We start from the raw sequence: 23,803 nt of genomic DNA on the forward strand, positions 1-23,803 counted from the left end.
GTTTGCTCAACATATTCCAGAAAAAACGCACCATGAACATCTGGACTGATCTGAGAGGGAGGAGGACGGTAGTGACGTGGCATTTTCAAAACACATCTTTCATCCTTCCGCACTGAGAAGCAACATTTCCAGCTTACTTAATTTTTCTAAGCTAAGACAACTCAAGTAAATTGAGTTGATCAGCGTTTTTGCATGAAAAAGTACTGGTAACTTACTTAAATTGAGTTCTAATAACAAATTGATTAAAAAAAATTGAGTTCAGCCTATTTAATATTTTTAATTAAACACAATATTAGATTTTACAGTGTACAGTTGGGTGAGAAAGCCGAGAAAGAGAAAGCTGATTCTGATGCGTCGGGTCCGCTCTGTGTTTACGTCTTTGTGTGGAGTCCGTGTACCTGCTCTCATTTACTGTTTGGTGGTTGTTGAAATAGTTTAGAGAGGTTTAACCTGAGATTCTGGCGTTTCTGGCAAAATACATTTATATTTAAAAGTCGATTCAGGATTTAATGAATCGATATCGCTTTATTCAAGCTACTCACCTCCCTCTATCCACCTGCACTTTCAAACGTACACACGAAGGACTACGGGAATATCCGGACTACGGCCAATCAGAGAGGTCCCGCCCCTGACTATCTCTGATTGGTTTAGACCACGATAGGGGCGTAATGTGTGTCAGTTGTTGACCACACGGAGACTTTCAGAGTTGCCGAGAATTTAATTTAATTTTTTTTACTTGAAAAGTTGGTCGCAAATGTGACGGACTCTAGAGCCCAGAGAGGGATCAGCTGCTGTCTGAACTGTGGACTTACACTTGGGTTTTGTATTTTTTGGCTTTTTCTTTGCTCTTTTTTGTCATTCTACAGGGTGGGCCATTTATATGGATACACCGTAATAACATGGGAATGGTTGGTGATATTAAAGTCCTGTTTGTGGCACATTAGTATATGACATACTGACATCAAGATGGGTGGTGACCATGGTGGCCATTTAGAAGTCGGCCATCTTGGATACAACTTTTGTTTTTTCAATAGGAAGAGGGCCATGTGACACACCAAACTTATTGGTAATGTCACAAGAAAAACAATGGTGTGCTTGGTTTCAACGTAACTTTGTTCTTTCATGAGTTATTTACAAGTTCACAGCCATTGACATGTCGAAGAGGTTAACACGTGAGGAGCGGATCGAAATTGTGTTGATATCTGTTGAACGCAGTAACCGGGTCATTGCAGCAGATTTCAATGCAAGACACCCTACGAGACCACCCATCTCCCATGCTACAGTTAGCAAACTGCTTGCTAAGTTTCATGAAACTGGTTCAGTGTTGGATTTGCCAAAATGTGGACGCAAGAAAACTGTCACTAATGAAGAAACATCAGTGGCTGTCCTAGCTTCATTCAGCAAGAGCCCACAGCGTAGCACTCGCCGCATGTCACTGGAGAGTGGCATTAGTCGAACATCCCTTCGGCAGATATTAGCTACTCACAAATGGCACCCTTACAAACTCCAGCTACTGCAGCATCTCAACGAGGATGACCCAGATCGGCGCACAGAATTTGCAGAATGGGCAAAACAAAAATTGGAACAGGACCCTCAGTTCACGCAGAAGATTTTGTTCAGTGATGAGGCAAACTTTTATGTGAATGGTGAAGTTAACAAACAAAACCACCGCTATTGGTCTGACACTAACCCTCAAGGCCACTGGATATTTGAAATTGCTACATGATGATGTGTTTCCCTCTTTATGCACTGAAGCTGGCACGTTCCCTGAGTTTTTCCAGCAAGATGGTGCACCACCACGTTATGGGTGCCAGGTCCGAGCATTCCTAGATGAACAGTTTCCTGGAAAGTGGATTGGTTGTCGTGGGCCAGTTGAATGGCCCCCAAGGTCTCCCGATCTGACCCCCTTAGACTTTTATCTTTGGGGTCATCTGAAGGCAATTGTCTATGGTGTGAAGATACGAGATGTGCAGCACCTGAAACTACAGATACTGGATGCCTGTGCTGGCATTTCTCCTGCGGTGTTGCTATCAGTGTGTGAAGAGTGGGAGAAGAGGGTTGCATTGACAATCCAACACAATGGACAGACATTGAACACATTTTATAAGTGGTCAGAAACTTGTAAGTAACTCATGAAAGAATAAAGTTACGTTGAAACCAAGCACACCATTGTTTTTCTTGTGACATTACCAATAAGTTTGATGTGTCACATGGCCCTCTTCCTATTGAAAAAACAAAAGTTGTATCCAAGATGGCCGACTTCTAAATTGCCACCATGGTCACCACCCGTCTTGATGTCAGTATGTCATATACTAATGTGCCACAAACAGGACTTTAATATCACCAACTATTCCCATGTTATTACGGTGTATCCATATAAATGGCCCACCCTGTAGATTATAAATTCAAGAGGATTTGGATTTCCGTCGATTTCCTGCAGGATTACAACTTCCAAGAGTTTCCACAGTTTCATTTTGAATTATAACTTTGAGAGGATTTGGATTTCAACTGAATTCCTGGGGTGTTGAAGTTGCAAGGGATGCAAAACAGAGATAAGGGCCTCTTCAGGCCTGGATGTGCCTGTTCTCTCCTCAATCTCTCTTCTCAAAAGATCAACATTAGCTAAGAGTGGGTTAATTAGATGAGCATTAAGTGATTTGATTATGTGATCATAGTATGTGATCTGGCTTTTTTTTTTCTCCTGCTAAATTGCTTTTATAAAATATCCTGCATTGAAAAGGTTTAAATTGTGGACATTCATTTTTTTTAACTCTTTCTAAAACAGCAACAAGGCATAAAGCTGTGTATAAGTTTACACCTATATAAATATGGCTTACAGGTTTCTCTGGTCTTCTTTAATTACTATATCTGGGACCTGTTGTCAAAGTCACTAAGTCTTAACCCAGTCAGTTACCAAGAGCATGGACTATAGAGGAGAGCGGCTGCTAGAATCAGAATACTTCATGAATCCCTGAGGAAGTTATGCAATTAAAGTCACTCCAAGACAGCAAAAGTAACAGACTGAACTAAATTAAATAATACAAAATATTACAAAGTTTATCAAATATAAGAAATAGCCCTAATATGTATAAATAGGTAAATTATAAAAATCCAGAGTATTACAGAGATGAAATATATATGAATGACATTTTACTCTAAAATGTAAAACTTTGTTATTTTCACTGTAGACAATGTACAAAAGGGTGTAACTACTGCACTGTGTGCTGTGTATTAGATGGAGGAGTTGTACAGGAGATGGCCAAGGGCAGGAATGATTTCCTGTGTCGCTCAGTGGTGCATTATGGGTCATCACAGTCTCTCACTGAACGTGCTCCTGTCACTGGCCAGCACGTCATTTATCCTGGAGATCATCTGCCTTACCAACACCAGCTTAAAGGAGTCCAGCTCCATCTCCTCAACATTACTGTCCTTGCAGATCAGTTTATTGAGTCTGTTGGTATCTGTGACCTTCAACCTGCTGCCCCAGCATGCAACAGCATAGCGCAGGGGTCGGCAACCTTTAACACCCAAAGAGCCATTTGGACCCAGTTTGAACGGAAAAGAAAACACTGGGAGCCACAAATACTTTGTGACATGTAAAATGAAGATAACACTGTATATATAGTTTTTTACCTTTATCCTTTGTATAAACAACTATAGCGTGTTGCTTATAAAATCCATGAAGTGCTACAGAGAAAATTATGTTTTATTGATGTAATGAACACATTTTGAACTTCTTGAACTCTTAAAGAAATTATATAAAAAAGAAACACGCTGAGTTGAAGGTCTCTTTCAAATGAATTTAAAAGCTGAACTTAATTAGCAAACAAAAATTGTGGTGAGCCGTCATCTTTTTATCGCCTTTGGGCTTCTGGAGCCTTGACCTGAATTTTAAAAATAAATTGAAAAAAAGCAAATATGTCACTAAACAATGAAAAATAAATATTTGCAAAACACCTGCATAAATATTTATTTGACCTGGTTAATGGGACTTCTGCTCCTGAACCTGCGTCTGCAAATCAGGGCGTCACTTGGCGTCACTTTCATTTACGCAGGACTGTAAGCTGTCGTCTGTGAGGCATGAGCTGTGTTTGTTTGTAACATAGTTCATGGTGGAGAATAGCTGCTCACATACGTGTGTGGATCTGAAGATCGACAGGACTCCAAATGCATATTTCTTCATGTTTATGTGTCGGGGATGGCATTCTGTATTTCCATCACGAGTTTGTCCGGTCTTGGAAGCTTCTCAGTATTTGTGATTTGTGATTTCATTTGTGATTCTGAACAAGAGTGGCCTTCTGATGGGCAACATCTTCAAGATCCTCTGTCAAGCGTATAGATTTGGACATCATATCTTTATCAGCTATGTCAGCTAGCTCCAGCTCCAGATCAGGTTGACTCACACCTGAAAATCCAGTCACATTTAACAGGGATGGATCGATGGTCAGGGGAGTGACGGGGAAGGATAATGTGGGTTTTTCCTCTCTGAACTCGTGGAATTATTTCCCAAATAATTGTGGTGATTGCAGACTGCAAATGCTCTGAATTTATTGCCTTGTGAGCTTGTTTGAACTCCCTTAAAGAGGGGAAGTGAAACCGTGTGCCTCTCTGTGAATCTCTGGCTAAAACTGTCAGTTTGCACTCAAACGCTAACACCTCCTCCAGCATGTGTAACGCTGTGCCTCCTCTCCCTGAAGAGTTGTATTCAGCTTCTTCAAGTTCGCTGTAATGTCCACGAAGTGCAGCTTTTTCAGCCACTCTGGCTGTTCCAGCTCAGAAAAGTCGAGCCCTTTGCTGCTCATGAAAGTTTTCACCTCTCCCAGACGTGCAGCAAAGCGTTTCAGCACCTCTCCTCTGGACAGCAGGACTCTGTTATACAGCAGGAGATCAGGGTAAATGCTCTCCACCTCATCCAGTAATGAACAGAACTGACTGGGATTTAAACCTTTTGCCATTATTTTACTGATGATCTGAATGACAACATTTATGACCTCTGTGCATTCTGGAGGAAAGGTTTGCACACACAATGCCTCTTGGTGCAGGATGCAGTGAAACGTCAGCAGCTTTCTATCCAGTGACTTCTGCAGCCAGGCCACAAAGCCCCTGTGCCCTCCAGTCATACTTGGTGCCCCATCAGTAGCCACTGACATTAGGTGGCTTGTTTTTATTTCTTTGACTCTTAAACAATCATCACAGCCTCACAGATGTCCTCCCCCCATGTCTGGCATTTTAGTGCTATCAGCTCATTCATTTCTTGCTGTGGTCAGCAGAGTTCACGTATCGCTAAAACAGCGCTATTTGTTCACTGTCACTTTTGTCTTTGGACTCATCACAGGCGATTGAGTACGCTGCATCTGAACTGACGTCTTTAACCCTTAAGCACCCACAGTGACACAGGTGTCACCGCCCCTTTACACATTGAGGACAGTTTCTGTTAATGTTTCAAAATTGACTCTCCCATAGTTTTTTAAAAAAAAAATGGGTCTGGGCTCTTAAGGGTTAATTTGCTGTCTTATGATATTTTCTGCCATTTTGATGGTTCTGTCTTTGATAGTCTTCGCAGAGAGAGGCATCGCGCTGATTTTCTGCACAGAGATTGTGCACTCTGGTTTTTAAAGTCAGCGAATAGATGTTCTGAAATCTTAATGAATGATTCCTTCATATATTCTCTGTCCATGAACGGCTTCCCACGCCTGACTATTTCCTGAGCGGCCACAAAACTTACATATGCAGACTTCATCCACTTCTTGAACTGATTTTTCCACAGATCAGCCTTCCACATCAGTTCCAAAAAGGCTTTTTTCCTCTCTTCTTCCTCTGGATATTTTTCAACAAAGGCTGTATGTTTATTTTGACATTTGACCTTTTATTGTTAGCCAGTTTCTCTCCACAAATTAGGCATACTGGTAGGCCACTCTTGTCAGAAGTAAATTCAAATGAATCTGCCCAGGCATCATTAAATGTTCTATTTTCTTCTGATATTTTTCTTTTCTTGCATTTCTCCATACTTGGCCTACCCGGGGTTGAAAGTCTCGATAAATGCACGGCGCTTTGGCGGGTACACCGGCTTCCATGTTATGCGACGCTTATTTTGAGCAACAAAAATAATAAAATCTAATTTTATTTTAATATTTCAACATCACAATAATTTTCCAATTTAGAACTACAATTTAAAAGAAGAAGTACCACAAATAAAATACACTTCAATTAAATACTTTATTTATTTATCATTTATTGTCCCAAGCTACGTGGAGCCGCAGTATAAGGATGAAAGAGCCACATGCGACCCCTGGTCTATACAGACAATAATACCCTCACATATGTGATGAGTACTGCAAAGGCGAATGCAGTAGGCCACCGCTGGGTAGGTGAGCTGGCAGATTTCAGGTTTGATGTCAAATACAGGCAGGGGAAGGTGAACCGAGACTCATTCTCTTGGTTTCCGCTTGACATTGACACCTACCTCACAAAGTGTACTGAAGAGCTGACAAGAGAGGCCATTCAGGCTACATGGGAGGGTTGAGAGTCTGCAAAGAGACAAGATGCTGCATATGTCGCTGCCCTGTGCCTAACATGCCCAGCCAGAGACACCTGTGAACATGTCACCATTGCAGCCTGTCACAGTGACCTGGTAAAATCCCAAAGGAAGGATCCCTCTATCAGTTAACTTATCAAACTGAAAGAAACAAAATCAGTAAAAACTAATGATGGCAGAAGGAGAGCCAGTGGCCCTGTGAAAAAGCTTATGCACGAGTGGGGAAAGTTTCATATGGAAAATCAGCTGCAACATCGTACAGCGGCTCAGCGAAGGCAGCTTGTGCTGCCAGCACAATATCATCTCCTAGTGCTTAAACATCTCCATGATGGGTCACGCAGGGCAGAGAGGGTCATTCACTTGGCACGGGACCGTTTCTACTGGCCTTTTATGAAGAGGGACATTGAGGCGTATGTGACCAGAAAACGCCTCTGCATTAAGCAAAAGAAACCAGTCAAACACATCAGAGCCCCAATGGGATGATGCCTCTCCACATCTGCACCGCTCGAACTTGTGTCCATAGACTATGTGCACCTGGAGGCCAGCAGGGAGGGCTATGACTACATTTGGTAGTCATTGACCACTTCACCAGGTTTGCTCACGCGTACCCTACAAAAAAACAAGTCTGGCAGAACAGCTGCAGAAAAGATATTTAATGACTTCATCCCCCGATTTGGGTTTCCAAGATGGCCGCACCACGACCAAGGGCGGGAATTAGAAAATGACTCATTTACAACCCTACGACACCTGGCTGCAGCTGCTCACTCAAGGACAACACCATACCATCCAAATGGCAACCCAGCTGAGCGATTTAATTGGACATTTCTTCAAATGCTAAGGACACTGGAGGAGAAGGCAAAGAGCAGCTGGAAAGAGCATCTGCCTCAGATAGTACATGCACACAACTGCACCAGGCATGAGGAAACAGGCTTTTCACCCCACTACCTCATGTTTGGTCGACACCCCCATCTCCTAGTAGACTTAATTTTTGGCCTGTTAGCCAGAGATGGGACTGAAACACCTAAAAAGTGGGCTTTGTGGATGGAAGAGGCTTACCGTATTGCAGCTGAGAACAGCCAGCACTGTAGTGCAAGGGGTAAGAAGAACTATAATCATCACACACAGAACACAGTCACTCTCCAACCTGGTGAGACAGTGTCCTAGTCCGTAACATGAGTGAGAGGGGAGGACCTGGAAAACTGAGACCTTACTAGGAGCAAACTGTGTACGTCGTCAAACAACAAGTGAGTGACAGTCCCATTTACAAAATGTGTTCAGAGACGTAATGTGTTTTCTTCATAGAAATCTCCTACACCTCGTGAAAGACCTACCTTTTGACCACTGGGGGACCACTTCCACGTAGAGGAACCAAAAGAAAAGAAGTCATCATGTTGGGAGACGTGACTGGATGGAGACACCTGAAAGCAGTGACTGTGAAAACTGTGAAACAGCCAGAGTACATTACTGGCTTAGAGTATCACCACAAGCTCAGCATCAAACAGTGAATCTGAGACCAACGTATCAGCCGCAGAGGAATCCAGAGAGAGCCCAGAAAACAAATACACATATTATATGTCAGAGTCACCTCACCTGAAAGGGAAACTGAACAAGAACAAATTTCCTCTGTTTATTATCTCTCCTGTTTTACAGGATTGTAATCTGTGGTCACGCCCACTACAGCAAGGCCTGTAACATGAACAAATAAATACCACCAACAAGTGTCCCTAGGGGACTGGCGAGACTTTTAAGGCAAGTGATTACTTGCCAGGTTACCACATAGAATACCTCAGCTATTAACTAGCATCAATAAGTCAGTCACTAATATGACTGACTTATTGATACACTAATATAGGTGATTAGCATCCCCTGGGCTAGTTACTGTCTAGTAACTAGTAACTATTTAAAGCCAATTCATAATATTTGTTAGATTCACTTTTCTTCTTACTTTAGTCAAAAGTCTTTTGACCTAAATATGTTCAAAGTTGCATCATCTTGATATTTACACCAGTGTTGTACAACTCTGAGTGCATTCTGCAACTGATGGGAGGGAAAGGACTCCTTAGCACGACCATTAGAAAAGCCCCTACAGCGCACAAGTAGTTTGGTGTTTAAGTGGCTCAGAGGATCAAGGACAGGAGCAGTGACAAAAGTTATCCTCTCATCACGGTGAATTGTGTGCGCCTTATACAACAGCACAGCAGGAGAGAGCTGGACCATTTTTTGTGCCTAGGTATTTTGTGCAGGTGAAGCAATGAAAAACTCACAAGTGCATTTCTTAGTCTGACAGGACAGGATGATCATCCTGAGGCACTTAAGAGAAGAAATCCAGACCCTTTAACGTTCAAGGAAATTGTGACGCATTAGTACAAACAAATAATCGTTAATAAATCAATATCAGTGACTTAAAATCACAGGAGATGCAGGATGAGTTATCCAGATTCATTTAATAATTAACCAACAAATTTAGATTGTCCAATTAATGTTGCTACTAATTCCCTGATTGATACATTTCTTTACATTTGCCCATTTTATTTGTTAAATTGTTTCATAAATAATTAATTGATCAAATTAAACTCCAATTCCTGCTAGCTTTGGCAAAGCTGAGCATGTTCAGTCTGTTGTGTTGTGGCTCTAAATACAGACTGAAGTGGCAAAGTGCGCAAAAGCAAACTTTGTACCACTAACAAAACATTAGACCACAACTGTATTCATAACTCAGGCTGATAGTAGCAACAGTTTTTAACCCAGCACAAGCTCTCTAAGAAGACGAGGAAAAACTCCTCAAAAACTTGAGAAGAAACCTCGGGAAAGGCAATTCAGAGAGAGATCCCCTTTCCACGGATTGCTGGGGGTGGGTGGGGTATTTTCCATGTTGGAAAATACAATGGGAGCAAGACTAAAGACCGAATGGAAGTTCCACTGTGATCTCATGGTCCACTTGCTCTTGTGCGGTGCTTCCAGAGGGGCGGGCCCTGTAAAAAAGATAGAAATGAAGAACATCGACAGCAATGTGCCACAGCTTTTGAATGTGACCAAATACTTCTGTGTTAGAGCTTCTGCTCTGTAACCCTGTTTTGCTTGGCATCAATAAGTCATTTGAGCCAGGGATGATTCTGAAGTTCCTCTAGGGTGAGGCGGTCTTCAAGGCTCTGACAGTAACAACCCAACAGGAAACACTTGCAATCTGTTCAGAAATACAAAAGAGGGGTTTGAGTTTATCACGTTGGTGTTTATATAAGTCTGCGTGTGCATTAGCGATACAGATAAAGACAGATAACACCGAAAACAGAATTTTTAAACCTTGTAATGCAACAGGTTAAAGAATTAACATTCAGCTTACCCTCTGAAACGTTAGTGTGCATCTCAGATGTGTTGTTGTCATCAGGGATGATGTGACGTACCAGCCAATCCATCACCGCACCCAGCTGCCAAACTGTGACGCAATCTGCTGTGGTGGCATTAAAGTCCTGCCAGTTTACAGCGGGTGATTTGGTCCCTAACATCCAGAGAGAAATTATTCATGGTAAGGAATTCATGTGGACACTAAGCGTGTGGACACTAAGTGCGTGGACACTAAGCATGTGAACACTAAGCGCGTGGACACTAAGCATATAGACACTAAGCGCGTGAACACTTATGGCGTTATTTTTGTGCCACTATTCTGAGCGCACATAAAAAAATTTGAGCGCACATAAAAAAAATTGCAGGTGCAAGTGTTGCATTTTGAGGAGAAATTTTTTTTGAGCGTACAAAAGCTGAATTTGAGTGAACAAAATTCATTGCTGTGTGCAAAAAATGTATTTCAGTGTTTGCGCTTATCCATATACACACACAATAGCAGCCCCTCTCGCTCAGTTTTTGCATTTGCGCTTGCTCGCAATGTGTTGCTTGCGCTCTCAACATTCTCTGCTTCATGCGCGCTCAACTCTCTGTACACCGTTATAAGTGTGCCACAAAACCAACCAATCACAGACTTGGTTTCAAAAATTCTGATTGGCTCTTACGGCCTCCAATCAGCTCTCTAGCTACTGCATTCCAGAAACACTGTCCGAAATGTAGCTAAATCCAGCTAAACTCTATTAAACCCCAATTTGCGGATAATATCTTTAATTATTTTATTTTAAAATATATTATTTTTTAAGACTATCGTTGGTGTAGTACAGGGGTCAGCAACCTTTAAGACCCAAAGAGCCATTTGGACCTGGTTTCCACGCAAAAGAAAACACTGGGAGCCGCAAATACTTTTTGACATCTAAAATGAAGATAACACTGTATATATTGTTTTTTACCTTTATGCTTTGTGTGAACAATTAAGGTGTGTTGCTTATGAAATCCATGAAGTGCTACAGAGAAAATTACATTTTATTTATGTAATTAGCACATTTTGAACTCTTAAAGAAATATAACAAAAGGAAAGACACCCAGCTGAACTATAATGATCCATGTAGCAAACAAAAACTGTTATATCGCCTTTGGGCTTTTGGAGCCTTGACCCGACTTTTAAAAAACAACTGGAAAAAAAGCACTATGCTGCTGAAAAATGAAAAATAGATATTTGCAGAATTCTGCCTAAATATGTATTTTACCTGGTTAATGTGTGTGGCGGGGCGTGGTCTGCAGTGAAGCTGCAGGGGATGCGGACGCACCTGAGCGGCACCTGCAATCACGCCTCACCGTCTTAACGTCTGTGCTATCTATGCTGTTGTTGGTGTGTGTCGGGCTGTGAGTTGAAAAGCTACAGCCGGCTGTATGCGTACAGCAACCATGTGTGAAAAGTGGACAATAAAGAGATGCTGAAAAGCGTGTTCATGCAAACATCGTCGGGTCTGCCGTGATATGTTTACAATGGGACTTCTGCTCCTGAACCTCTGCGCACAGCGTCTGCAAATCAGGGCTGTACGAAGTCACTTTCATCTTTAAGCAGGACTGTAAGCTGTCATCTGTGAGGCGTGAGCGGTGTTTGTTTTTAACATAGTTCACGGTGGAGAATAGCTGCTGACATAATGTGGACCCGAAGATCCATAATTGGCCTACCTGGAGTTGAAAGTCTCGATAAATGCACGGCGTTTCGGCGGGTACACCGGCTTCCGCGAGTGTGACGCTTATTTTCAGCAATGAAAAAATAATAGAATATAATTTTGTTTTTATATTTCAATATCACAATAATCTTCCAATTTAGAACTACAAGTTAAAAAAGAACTAACATAAATAAAATACACTTCAGCTAAATACTTCTAATGTATTTTCCCAAACCACGCGGAGCCACACTATAAAGACTACCCATATGGAAAAGAAATAGTAAAAACTTATATGATTTACTCATGAAAGTGGCCACTTTCTCACTACTTTCATATATTGTTTTAGTAAGTATCCAAAACATACAAGTTTCATTATATAATTTTTCAAGGGATCATATATCTGTTTTCACTCTTGTATGCTTTTCATACATGTTTCACACAAGACAGATACAAACTTTATAAGATTTATATATATCTTTTCCATATGGGTAAAGAGCCGCATGCGGCTCCAGAGCCGCAGGTTGCCGACCCCTGGTGTAGTATAATGTAGTTGCATAATACAACCATGCCAACTGACTCATTTTTCCAAATTATATTTGAGTAGCTCTCTTTTATGTCGTCGAATACTGAACAGCAGCACGAAAACAGCATGTCCCGGCCACATGTAAGTAAAATAAAATCATTTTGTACATTTTTATTCGCTTGATAACTGATGCAAACTTGAAAAATGATGTACCTCATGTAGTTCGTTTTATGGGTTGTTTATTTTTGTCTGAGATACATCATTTCATTGTATTTTTCTAACTACTTGTCCATGTTCTTTGCTGGTTTTAACAGGACATACTGAGACAGCAAATTATGCATAGACTCCTCTCTAAACTGGAAGCTGCTTTAAACCAACAACCACTAAATCTGGATTATTTGGCGTTCTTGACTCGTCATGAGCTTGTTCTGTTTGAATCTTTCTCTCAGCAAATAGGTGGTCTGTCAGAGATTACAGAGGCTCTACAAAACGTTCATCATCTGGTTCAGTGTGAAATTAACATCAGCTCTGTGGCCATTATTGAACTGGAAACAGAAGTTGGTCTGGGACCTGGCCACCCCAAAATCGTACTAGAGAGAGAAAAACTGAAGAACTTGTTGGACACTCAGCTCCCAGTCAGCTGCATCGCTAAATGTCTTGGTGTTTCAAGAAGAACAATCTTCAGGAGGATGCAAGAATTTGACTTGTCTGTGAGAGGAACATACAGCACAATGACTGACCAAGAGCTGGACAACATCATATCGGCTATCAAAAATCAGATGCCAAATGCTGGCTATCGAATGGTTCAAGGACATTTGGTTTCTATGGGTCTCCATGTTCAGTGGTGGAGAGATGATGGCCTCCATGCATCGAGTTGATGCTGTAGGGATCTTCACACGGATCACAGAACTAGGCTGTGTTGTGCGAAGAAGCTACTCGGTGCGAGGCCCTCTCTCCCTGGTCCACATAGACACAAATCACAAGCTAATAAGGTAAAATACCCACTTATATAGCTCTAACACAAGTTGGGCAGAAAGATGCACATTATACTTTAAATCTGTTTTAATCAACCTTATCTGATAGGTCTTTCAGTGTGTTTATAATATTTTAAAAAGCACTTCATAGAGTAATATTAAGTAAAAGGATTACAGGATGTGTAACAAATCAGTAATATTGTTAATTGTAAATTTTCTTGAGCAATTATTTACACTTTGTATATCGATATTTTCCATGATAACAAGCCTATCAACACACAATATGGTAAGTGCTCCAGAAAACTTAAAAAAAAAAAAATTCATGACAAGAGAACTAAAATATTTAGTCTCATTGAACTTATCCACTTTCACATATAAAAATGTTGGTATTATTTTCAGCACACCTGACAAGTGTCCAGTTTAAATCAGTGGCAAGTGTGCATACTGAAAAATGTATTTTCAATGTCTTACATGTTCTGCAAATCAAGCCTTAGTGAGATTGTTTTCCCTCTGAAACAGGTACAATGTTGTGATCTTTGGTGGAGTGGGTGGCTACTCAAGGAAGGTAAAATTTAAACTGTTATGTAGAATATTTGGTAGTTTTGAAATGAGAGCTGTATTAGGTTATTTTTTATGAACATCAATTATTCAGCAAGCCAACATAGTGGACGATTTGCATTTTTTTTTTAAATTTATAATCAGTTCTTTACAAAAAAAAGGTTCAACTAAAAGGCCATTTTTATTTTTTGATAAGTACTACCAATATTGATGTATGGACTACTCAAGCTTTGAATTATGGTTATGAACATAGAACCGTACAATGTTCCTTGAACACTTATTATGAAACTGCATTATTAACTGAAAAACTATACATGATCTGAAACCAGATCTTTAATTTTCCATTTGTTTTTACTGCAGGTCCTGTACTTGGATGCAGCAATTAACAACAGGGCAAAAACTGCATTCTCATTTTTCCTGAGATCAGCCCAGCTTCATGGCTTGCCATCAAGGTTTTATGCCCTGATTAAATTTATATGCTAGCAACAAGTTTCATTAAAGAAAACTTTAAAAATTCCTTAAAAATTTATTTTTATCATAGGGTTAGGGCAGATCAGGAGTAGAAAACCTGGATATTGCACATTTCATGTTTGCCACAAGAGGAACAGGGAGAGCGAGTTTCATATCTGGAAAGAGTGTCCACAATCAGAGGTTAGTCTTTTGATGTTTTTTATATTATTATTGACTGCATGGGTAGATTGTTGTAGCAGTTCTGATATTGATTTAAAGCATGAAATACCAGAAATCCAAATTCAAATGTATTTACAGAGTAGAACGACTTTGGCGTGATGTCTGGATTGCAGTCACTAGCAAGTACCATGATATTCTTCACTCACTGGAGGAGGATGGCCTGCTTGACATTTCAGATGTCATTCATCTCTTTGGTGTCCACTACATCTTTGTCCCTCGACTCCGAGCAGATCTTGTCACCTTTGTTGGAGGATGGAATAATCATCCCCTCAGGACAGAAGGTGGTCTCACTCCTGAACAGCTCTGGTGTATGGGACATCTACAAGAGCTGGACGAGGGCGAGAGACTTGAGGTACCAGATCATAATCAGATTTTTTTTTTATTTATTTAAATGTTGAATTTCAAAATTTTAGTTAGCCGTCAACTCTGCTCTTCTGAAATTAACATATTAAACACTTGTAGCACATCTGGGAGATGCTTCTGGTGATTTTATACATTCTTGCTTATCAATTACCACTAATCTAAATCACAGTAAGAAGAACATGAAAACAAAGGCATTCTTTTTAAATTGTTGTATTTATTGGAAAAAACTCTTACACAAAATAACATTACTCCCAAAAGTACCTATTCTGGAATAATGACTATTATATATGTTTGTGGATTTGAAGGAGCTTCAGGATCCAGGCATTGACTGGGAGAGTGCTGTACTGCCAGAAGAATCTAACAGCACAGTTGTGGTTCCTGAAATTGAATGCCCACTGGATGAGGAAACCCTGGAGGGACTTCAGAGAACAATTAATCCCTTGGAACATTCTGAGTCACACGGTTGTGACCTGTATATACAATTCTTGCTACAGGTGTGAAACCAACAGTGACACTTGACATGGACGTGAAAGTCAACGCTCTTTTAAGTTCTCAAATACTGGATTTCTTTGCTGAAACATTCAGATTACAAGTAGACAAGCAAACAAAGCACTTGCTTATTATCTATCAACGTAGGACCCTACACAAAGTTTTGAAGTCTTGTCATTTTCATGAAACAGCTACGAACATCTTAACAGCTAATGTTTAGAAACATTTTTACTCATTTAGTTTCCAAATTACAAGACAACAATGTGTTAAACTCTGTGGAATCCACCACCATATCTAACTGCTGCACTCATTATGGTTTTAAACACTGTGTAAGTGTCCAGATGCTGCACTGGAAAAGTCACAGTACAAGTTCATGCACTCACAACTGGGTAACAAATTGAGTGATCTCCCAGCCGCTCCTTACATTCGTGGTCAAACTTGCATGTTATTTTGAAATGTCTCTTTTCATCAGGAAGGATGGGAACATGGGACTGGCCGGTCATCCACTGGAGCACATGCTGGACAGCAAGAGACTCTGATTTTTCACCACCTGCACCGCCTGTGTTTCCATCTGTGATGTTTGAAAATGTTTCTGAAGTCTTTTCTAAATAAAAAGTACGGTGGCCCCTAGAGACAAAGCACGTACAAACTCCAAAACACTTGCAAACTCCAAAGCACTTGCAAACTCCAAAACACTTGCAAACTCCAAAACACTTGCAAACTTCAAAACACTTGCAAACTCCAAAACACTTGCAAACTCCAAAGCACTTGCAAACTCCAAAGCACTTGCAAACTCCAAAACACTTGCAAACTCCAAAGCACTTGCAAACTTCAAAACACTTGCAAACTCCAAAACACTTGCAAACTCCAAAGCACTTGCAAACTCCAAAACACTTGCAAACTCCAAAACACTTGCAAACTCCAAAACACTTGCAAACTCCAAAACACTTGCAAACCCTAAAACACAACGGAAGTGCTCCAGGACGCTAGGGGCAGTGTTGAGCTTTTGTTACATAGTAACTACACAAGCCACGAAGTACCAATGACCGGATTTGGGCTGTAGGCCGCATTTTAAGGCCGATTACGTCACAGCGACACGACGAAGGCTGTCCCAATTCAAAGGCTGCTCCAAATGCAGCCCTCAAATGCGTCCTTAATTTCCCTGAATTTTAAGGATGGGTCGGTGTAGCCTTCATGGCCCAACATACCCCAGATTTCATAGCGCGGCGGTGGTGTGGATAATTTTGCCGAAAAAACGGCGGAAGCGGAGCGGCCGAAGAGTAAACTTTCAGAAGTAAGTACTGAATATTATGTCACTTATTTATGCGCAAATGTTTTTATAATGAAGAACATTAAAACATTACTGTTGGACACATGTCGGGAAAGTTATGTGACATTAGCTTGGTTTTAAAGCCTTTACTTAAAAATATTCGCGGTTCAATGGTCGACCTTAGTCTTACAGAGATGTGATGATTTCATGGATAATTAAAGTCAGTCATATATCCACAAACACAACAAGCTGAAAGTCAGTGATGCTGCTCGGTTTGCAGTCCTGAATATGACGGCACAAGCAGGATTCACTGCACTGTTAATGTCAGCTATGTTTTATTGTTGCCTCTGTTCGGTGGTGTCGAGCCAAATGGACTTTAACGTGTGTTTGAACGAGCTAACGAGTGAACGTTAAGCTGAAAGAAAGATGCTTTAATCACAGGAGTCACACATGTGTCCACTGGACCATCTGGGAACTCCTCTTGTTTAGCACTCGTAATAACACAAACGCTAAATCCTCCTTCTCTTGTGCTGTTCTGTAGCAGTGTATACACCTGAGACTGTCACCTGTCTGTCTGTCCTGCACTCTCTCTCTGTTTCTTTCTCTCTGATTGTAGAATAAAAGTATGAACATGTATTTATAAGTTACACTTGTGTTTGAATCCTGCAGCTTATCACACATTTGATTTCCTTGTGTGACAACTGCAAGTGTCCAGAGTGAGGACAGACTGAGGGACCCACTGCTGCACATCATCTGTGAGGCTTTGCACCCCTGATGATCCACCAGGACAAACTCAGCAGTGTGTGAGGAAGAGGAGGAGGAAGAGCCAGCAGCAGCTGACAGATGGAGAGAATAAACAGACTGTTCCCTGTTTGTGAAGGACTGGTAGAAAAGTTTAACATAACTAATGTCTGTCCTGAATCAATCTTATTAGGTAACCTTCAAATAATGTTATCATTCCAGTGTTTTCAGTGTGGGAGAAAGTACTCAGGGCCTTCAGGTTACACACTATGAAAGGCAGCAACAAGTTTAATATTCAGAAACCTAAAGTATGTATCAGCAGCAGAATGGAGCTAAAAATAAATGTTTGTTTCAGTTCTATGAAGCTTTGAGTATTTTGGATTAGTAGCACTGCTGTGTTTGTTGCATCATATTGCTGTAATTGTTTATATGCTTTATATATTCTGAGGTAAGTTGATCTATAGTGTTACATCATATTCTATAAGGATGTTATGTGTTTGTGTACTTTCTGCCCAGTTTGACCCATTTAGCAGAAGTCAGCCTGTTTAAGGCTCTGATATCTATTCTGTATGACTTAAAGCAGTTATGACATGGTCTGATTTTCTCACCCAATAAAGGAATATTTCATATATCAGTCTACTCTTCATTTTATCAGAAACAGTTATCACAGCTCGTACATTTTATTTTTATAAATATATGTAAGCAATGAGCCAAATTTAGTAATGCCAACATACTGAAGGAACAACATTTGTCTCTTATATATGATACACCTATATATATATATATATATATGCACTGTCAAAGATACTTGTCTTTGAGTGAAGATTTAAGGTGATAAGACATATAAATAACTGCAACTTGAATCTGTAAGCTCAGTATTTAACACAGAGTTCATGTTAACTGCCGTAATAACTAATAATGATTAATATAATAACTATAATACTGGCCATATAATATTTACATTACCAAAGTGATATGACTTTAGTCTCATGAACAACATTAGCAAATTGTTATTTACTAACTAATCTTAAATGACTGTTCAGTACAGAAACGAAGCCCAAAAATCATGTTTTACTGTCCTGTGGTCTCAGCCTCAGATACTTATCAAATCACACAAAGCTCTTGTAGAAACAAACAAACAAATGAACAAAATATGTTCTCTTTCATTTCTGTCAAACAAAGTTGTATGACACGTTTCCAGCGGTTAGTATCATGGTTGCTAGGCAACCTGGGAAGCGCGTCGGTCATTGGTACTTCATGGCTTGTGTAGTTACTAGGTAATAAAAGCTCAACACTGCCCCTAGCGTCCTGGAGCACTTCCGTTGTGTTTTGGGGTTTGCAAGTGTTTTGGAGTTTGCAAGTGTTTTGGAGTTTGCAAGTGCTTTGGAGTTTGCAAGTGCTTTGGAGTTTGCAAGTGTTTTGGAGTTTGCAAGTGCTTTGGAGTTTGCAAGTGCTTTGGAGTTTGCAAGTGCTTTGGAGTTTGCAAGCGTTTTGAAGTTTGCAAGTGTTTTGAAGTTTGCAAGTGTTTTGGATTTTGCAAGTGCTTTGGAGTTTGCAAGTGTTTTGGAGTTTGTGCGTGCTTTGTCTCTAGGGGCCACCGTAAAAAAGCAATCTGGATTACAATGTTTTAAATTAACAACTAAGAATACTTCCTAGTGCCCTGCATGTTAAAGCAAAAATATTTAACAGATGCATACGGTATATATACAATACTATAGGTATATACAGCTAATACTATATAGTACCTGATGCTTCAATCTCCTGCAAGAAATCTTGCAAAACATTTATGATCTTCCTCTCAGTTCTCTCCCTAGATGTCCCCTTTTCACTGAAATGTGGTTGGCAGCTCATCATAATGAAATCAGCGTCTGGCTGTAAATAAGGAAATAAAGTAGATTATATTATAGATATATTGTTCATTCAAAACTAATAAATAAATACAGGGTAATACAGTACAGATAAGTGGACTGTCTTTGGATCAGACTGAAGCTGCTATGTTAATACTTACTTTGAGGATTTTCCCAGGAACAAACAAACTGTGGCAAGCTTCAGGATTTACAGCCATCAGGTTCACAAGACCATACAGTTCCATGCCCTTTCTGAGCTGCTGTAGCACTGGAATCAGTCTTGTTGTAGAGTGTAAGACAATAGCACTTAAAAAAAAAAAAAAAAAAATGAAAAACTAGTTGGGGATGGGTTAATGATCTCTGACTTTTTCTCGCTTACCGTATCATGCTTTCCTTACTATCCATCTTTATCTGGTTTGTGTATCCACAGGTGACAATTTCATCAGCCCACATCATCAGAGACTGTATGTCTGCTGCATCTTCAACCTGGAAATGTATAATGTGAAAGAGGAAATACAGAAGGTTAAAAGTGTTTAAAACACCATACTCATAATATATCATGTGCCACAGCTAAACCAGGTGCTCACTTTGCTGATGAGCAGGGAAGATTCCACATCTGCAACATCCTCCTTAGACAGACAGCTGAACTCAACCTCTCCTGAGCAGAGGAAATTGTAGCACCATTCTTTGAAAAAGGCAGGAGATGGGCCTCCTTGGGCGAGGCTGACTGCAATTATTTCACCAACAGTTCTGTGAAGACAAATGATTATAATTCATTTTCAGGTAACATTTACAAAAATATCGGATGCGTATTAAATGTAATACACAAAGCTCGTATGTAACCAACCTGAAGTTTTCATTATCAAGATTGGTCAGAGAATACTTGGGGTTTTTGCCCTTGTTCTCAGGTCCTTCAAAGAATCTGCTTTCAATACCTGAAATCATGTCTTTCATACAAAAAATATCCGCATTTTTAAGTTATCCATTATTTATTGACACTAGGACAAAACAGGTAATAGGCAACTCACCACTCAAAAACTCTAAGTGCTCCTGTATCCACGCCTGCCTCTCCAATGAAAACCACCCTAAGAACACTGGTGGGAGATGCAGATTTTTTTCTCTGCCACTGGAGAATGCCTCTGTCTGGAAGGTCTTCTCTGTCCACACACAACTTAAATTCTGTTGTGGTGTCGACTTGTTGTTCAATGCAACGCAATACATCTTCCACGCTTAACAAAAACGGTAGAAAACATCCTAAGTTCTCAAAGAAAAATAATCATCTTTAGATTAAAAGAGGCTACCACATTAAACTTGATTAGAACTTATTGCAGCATGTTCTGTGCAACAATCTTTAACAATAATTTAAAGTAGTGTGATCATAAAATGTTTTATATGAAATTAAACCCCAGCTATTGTGTAAAAGATCTTACACATAATTTTAACAAATGGTTCTGCATAATAGTGTGTATATGAACTATAATAGAGCAAAAAGTACCTGTCTGTTGTGCATACTGAAGTTTGAGCTGGTGTGCATGTAGTTTGGTCATTTTCTTCAGGGACCATGCATTGAAAGCTGTTGACGAAACAAAGTTAAAAAAAAAACAACTACATATGTTTGCGTGGACTGTTACTGATTAACATTTTTTCATAAACGGCTGAAAAAAGATTACCTATCCCCACACAGACTCGCATGGATTGTGATCTCATCTTCAGGAAAGTCCTTAGTGCATATTGGACAAATAACTTACAATTTCAAAAAAGGGGTACATGTTATGCATAGTGGGGAAAAGATCATTACCGATACAAAATTCATTGTAGTTACTATGGTTTTTAGTAATGTGCTAGGTTTACCTTGCATTTGCTTTTCACAATGCATAACTCAGATTCCTGCAGAATTAAAAAACAGTAATTGTGATACTATATTATTTAATCAAAATTGCTCATTTTGATTTCATCAAAATTGTCTCACCTCATCATCAGTCTCATCAGGAGAGAATTTTCCTTTGCACGTATTGATGTGTACTGCAAGCATCTGCAGAGGCATAACTTCATTACACTGGTAACATAACTTCTTTGGCATCTTTGAAAAGTGCTGTGAGTCGGGAGGTAGAGGAGATGTGTCTAATGTTTCCTGAAGAGGTACAATGTAAAAAGTGGATTTGCCACCTCCTGACACAGCTTTCAGTGTTTTGACAGAATATCCTTCTGTTTCAGGTGGAATTACAGTGAGCTTTCGTCGACCACTGCCACCTTTATTGACAGAAAGATAGCACAAACAATCAAGCAGCAAAAGTATCAACTACATAATCCTAATGCAGTATGAGCACGCAAGAATGCCAAAAACACACATAAAAACTGAATTAACAACAAACCTGTTGCCTTATGCAAGAGCCATCCTCCACAAAGATATTCCATTTTTGGAAAGGTTTCTTCCAGAAGTCTTGAAATCTTAGTTAAAAACACAGTTAAGCAGAATGGAACACTAAATGGACTGTGGCATATGATTCAGGCTAAATGCGTCTGCCAATGACTTATTTTAATACTGACTATACAAACTTACCTCTGCATGGTCACCATCTTCTGGAAGAGACACTGTTTGTCTCCCCATGCCAGCTTGTAGGAGTTCAAGCTCCTCAGCTGGCAAAGGTGTGTAGGATGTGTTTTTGGACAGCAAATAAAAACTGAGGCCTGTTGTCTTACTGCCTGCCTTAACAAGCTGCTTAGTAGATGTTAAACATCTCTTTTTACCACGGCTCAAGTTTGATTTGAAATATCCTGGAAATGATCTGTGGGATGAAAATGCATGAGTTTAAAAAATGCAGTGTTGCATAACATAACGGTTATTGTTTAATAAAGTTATTAAATATGACATCAGTCCTTAATAGCACATTTTAATTTAAAAATCAATGTTGATAAATTGATAAACCAATAACTTTAACACAAAAAAAGCAAAAACCTTGTCATCTCTTGCTGGATAGTCAGATTTCTAGGCTCCGGCTGCCCACTCTCTGTTGGCCTCCCTGAAGGATTTGTGGATATGTTGTTAAGCAGCAAAGACACCAGATTTCTTACTGCTGACTCAACTGCACCATTACCCTAAAAAACATGATTAGGATACACTGCCTCAGTAAGACTACGCTGGTAATTACCCATAAGGTTAGCTTAAACTCTACAGCTGCATCTGTAACTACAATTTCACAGCATATTAAACAGAAAGGACATCAAATTACTAAATTCACAAAAAAAAAAATTAAACTCACCTGATACTGTGGTGTAGTATCATTGGAGCCATTGTTTGATTCTGCCATCTCTTCTTTGGCTGCAGAGTAAATCAAAAATCCCTCTATCTGCAAGAAGCCAGGCTGAGTGGACAGTGTTTCCGGTGTCCGGAATGCAGCAGCTAGCGAGCTGATTGGAGACCGTAAGAGCCAATCAGAATTTTTGAAACCAAGTCTGTGATTGGTTGGTTTTGTGGCACACTTATAACGGTGTACAGAGAGTTGAGCGCACGCAGCAGAGAATGTTGTGAGCGCAAGCAACACATTGCGAGCAAGCGCAAATGAAAAAACTGAGCGAGAGGGGGTGCTATTGTGTGTGTATGTGGATAAGCGCAAACACTGAAATACATTTTTTGCACGCAGCAATGAATTTTGTTCACTCAAATTCAGCTTTTGTACGCTCAAAATAAATTTCTCCTCAAAATGCAACACTTGCACCTGCAATCTTTTTTTACGTGCGCTCAGAATAGTGGCACTGAAATAACGCCATAATATATACCAAGTCCACACAAGTCACCACCGATGAATGCTCGATAAAACGGGCGGAGCGAGAACACATCCGGGACTTTTTCGCGTTCTCGGCTTGATGCGTACTTCGAATTGGAACAGTACTTGGTCTCCGACTGATGACGTATCACGAGTACACGAGAACGCAAGTACGCACAAGTACGCATATTGAGAAACGGGGAAAGTCATGCTAGGCTGTTGCTATGGTGGTTGCTGTGGGCTAGGGTGGACCGCGCGTCCGATTCCTGTTGTTAGCTGTCCGCCGTCGGAAGGCTGCGTTCCATTTAGAAGTAGCGACAGTCTGCCGTAACTCGAACTCAAACCCCGCTTTGTTCTTTAATTAAAGGGCTTTTACAGCCGTTCATGAAACACGCACACACACATAAAGCACTTTGCCTCACCATGAGAATGCAACTTTACTAAAACCTTTAAAGTATCTGATATAGGATAGAAAAATGAAGCAACCAGAGATTTAATGATGAAGACTCTGGGTTCTTTAGTTCACGTTTTACAGTCCTGAATGACTCACTGCACATCCAAATAATTTATTAAAGAGGAGTTTAGAATGCACTTTAAATTTAGACAGTTGCTGTTTAATTTTTTACATTGTTACTGTGTTATGTCATGATAAGGTTTACCTGCTGGGGGGTTGATGGATCAGCTGGACAATACAGTCAAAGACAGACTTCATCCATCATATGCAAGAATCCTAGTTGGATTTTTGTTTTCACTCATATTTTAGAACAAAATATTGAAAACAACTGTGACAGACTGGATACCTGGTCAGGGTGTACATTACCTTTCACTTAAGCATCCCAGGACAGAGCCCTGCCCCACCATGAGCCTGGATGGATATGTGGTTATAATATAAAATGACTGATACTGAATATGAATATTTCATGAAAATCAAATTATAATATGAATTCCTTTGTTAGCAGGTGTTTGTTATATCCAGCAAGAGATTGATTACATATGTCTGAATTGCTAACCCTAACCCTAGCTCAACAGAC

At 40.1% G+C, this 23,803-nt stretch overlaps 1 protein-coding gene across 2 annotated transcripts; it reads right to left on the minus strand.

Moving 5' to 3' along the window:
* Positions 1–14,869: 14,869 nt before the first annotated feature.
* On the minus strand, positions 14,870–22,806 carry LOC134632929 (uncharacterized). Of its 2 annotated transcripts, none has more exons than XM_063481809.1 (15): positions 22,269–22,806; positions 21,965–22,104; positions 21,569–21,794; positions 21,381–21,456; positions 20,978–21,258; positions 20,860–20,895; positions 20,679–20,751; positions 20,504–20,581; positions 20,037–20,237; positions 19,856–19,955; positions 19,596–19,758; positions 19,388–19,494; positions 19,170–19,314; positions 18,907–19,033; positions 14,870–15,721 (listed from the first exon to the last, which is right to left on the minus strand). In XM_063481809.1, exons 1-15 carry the CDS (start codon positions 22,314–22,316, stop codon positions 15,522–15,524), a joined length of 2,001 nt encoding a protein of 666 aa, XP_063337879.1. In that variant the 5' UTR covers positions 22,317–22,806; the 3' UTR covers positions 14,870–15,521. The 2 variants fall into 2 exon arrangements, with proteins under 2 accessions (XP_063337879.1, XP_063337880.1); XM_063481810.1 differs by having other exon boundaries at positions 21,965–22,028; positions 22,269–22,802.
* Between the last annotated feature and the right edge of the window lie 997 nt (positions 22,807–23,803).

This window comes from Pelmatolapia mariae, linkage group LG8 (assembly GCF_036321145.2).
Source record: "Pelmatolapia mariae isolate MD_Pm_ZW linkage group LG8, Pm_UMD_F_2, whole genome shotgun sequence".
In the NCBI taxonomy this organism is placed as follows: domain Eukaryota; kingdom Metazoa; phylum Chordata; class Actinopteri; order Cichliformes; family Cichlidae; genus Pelmatolapia; species Pelmatolapia mariae.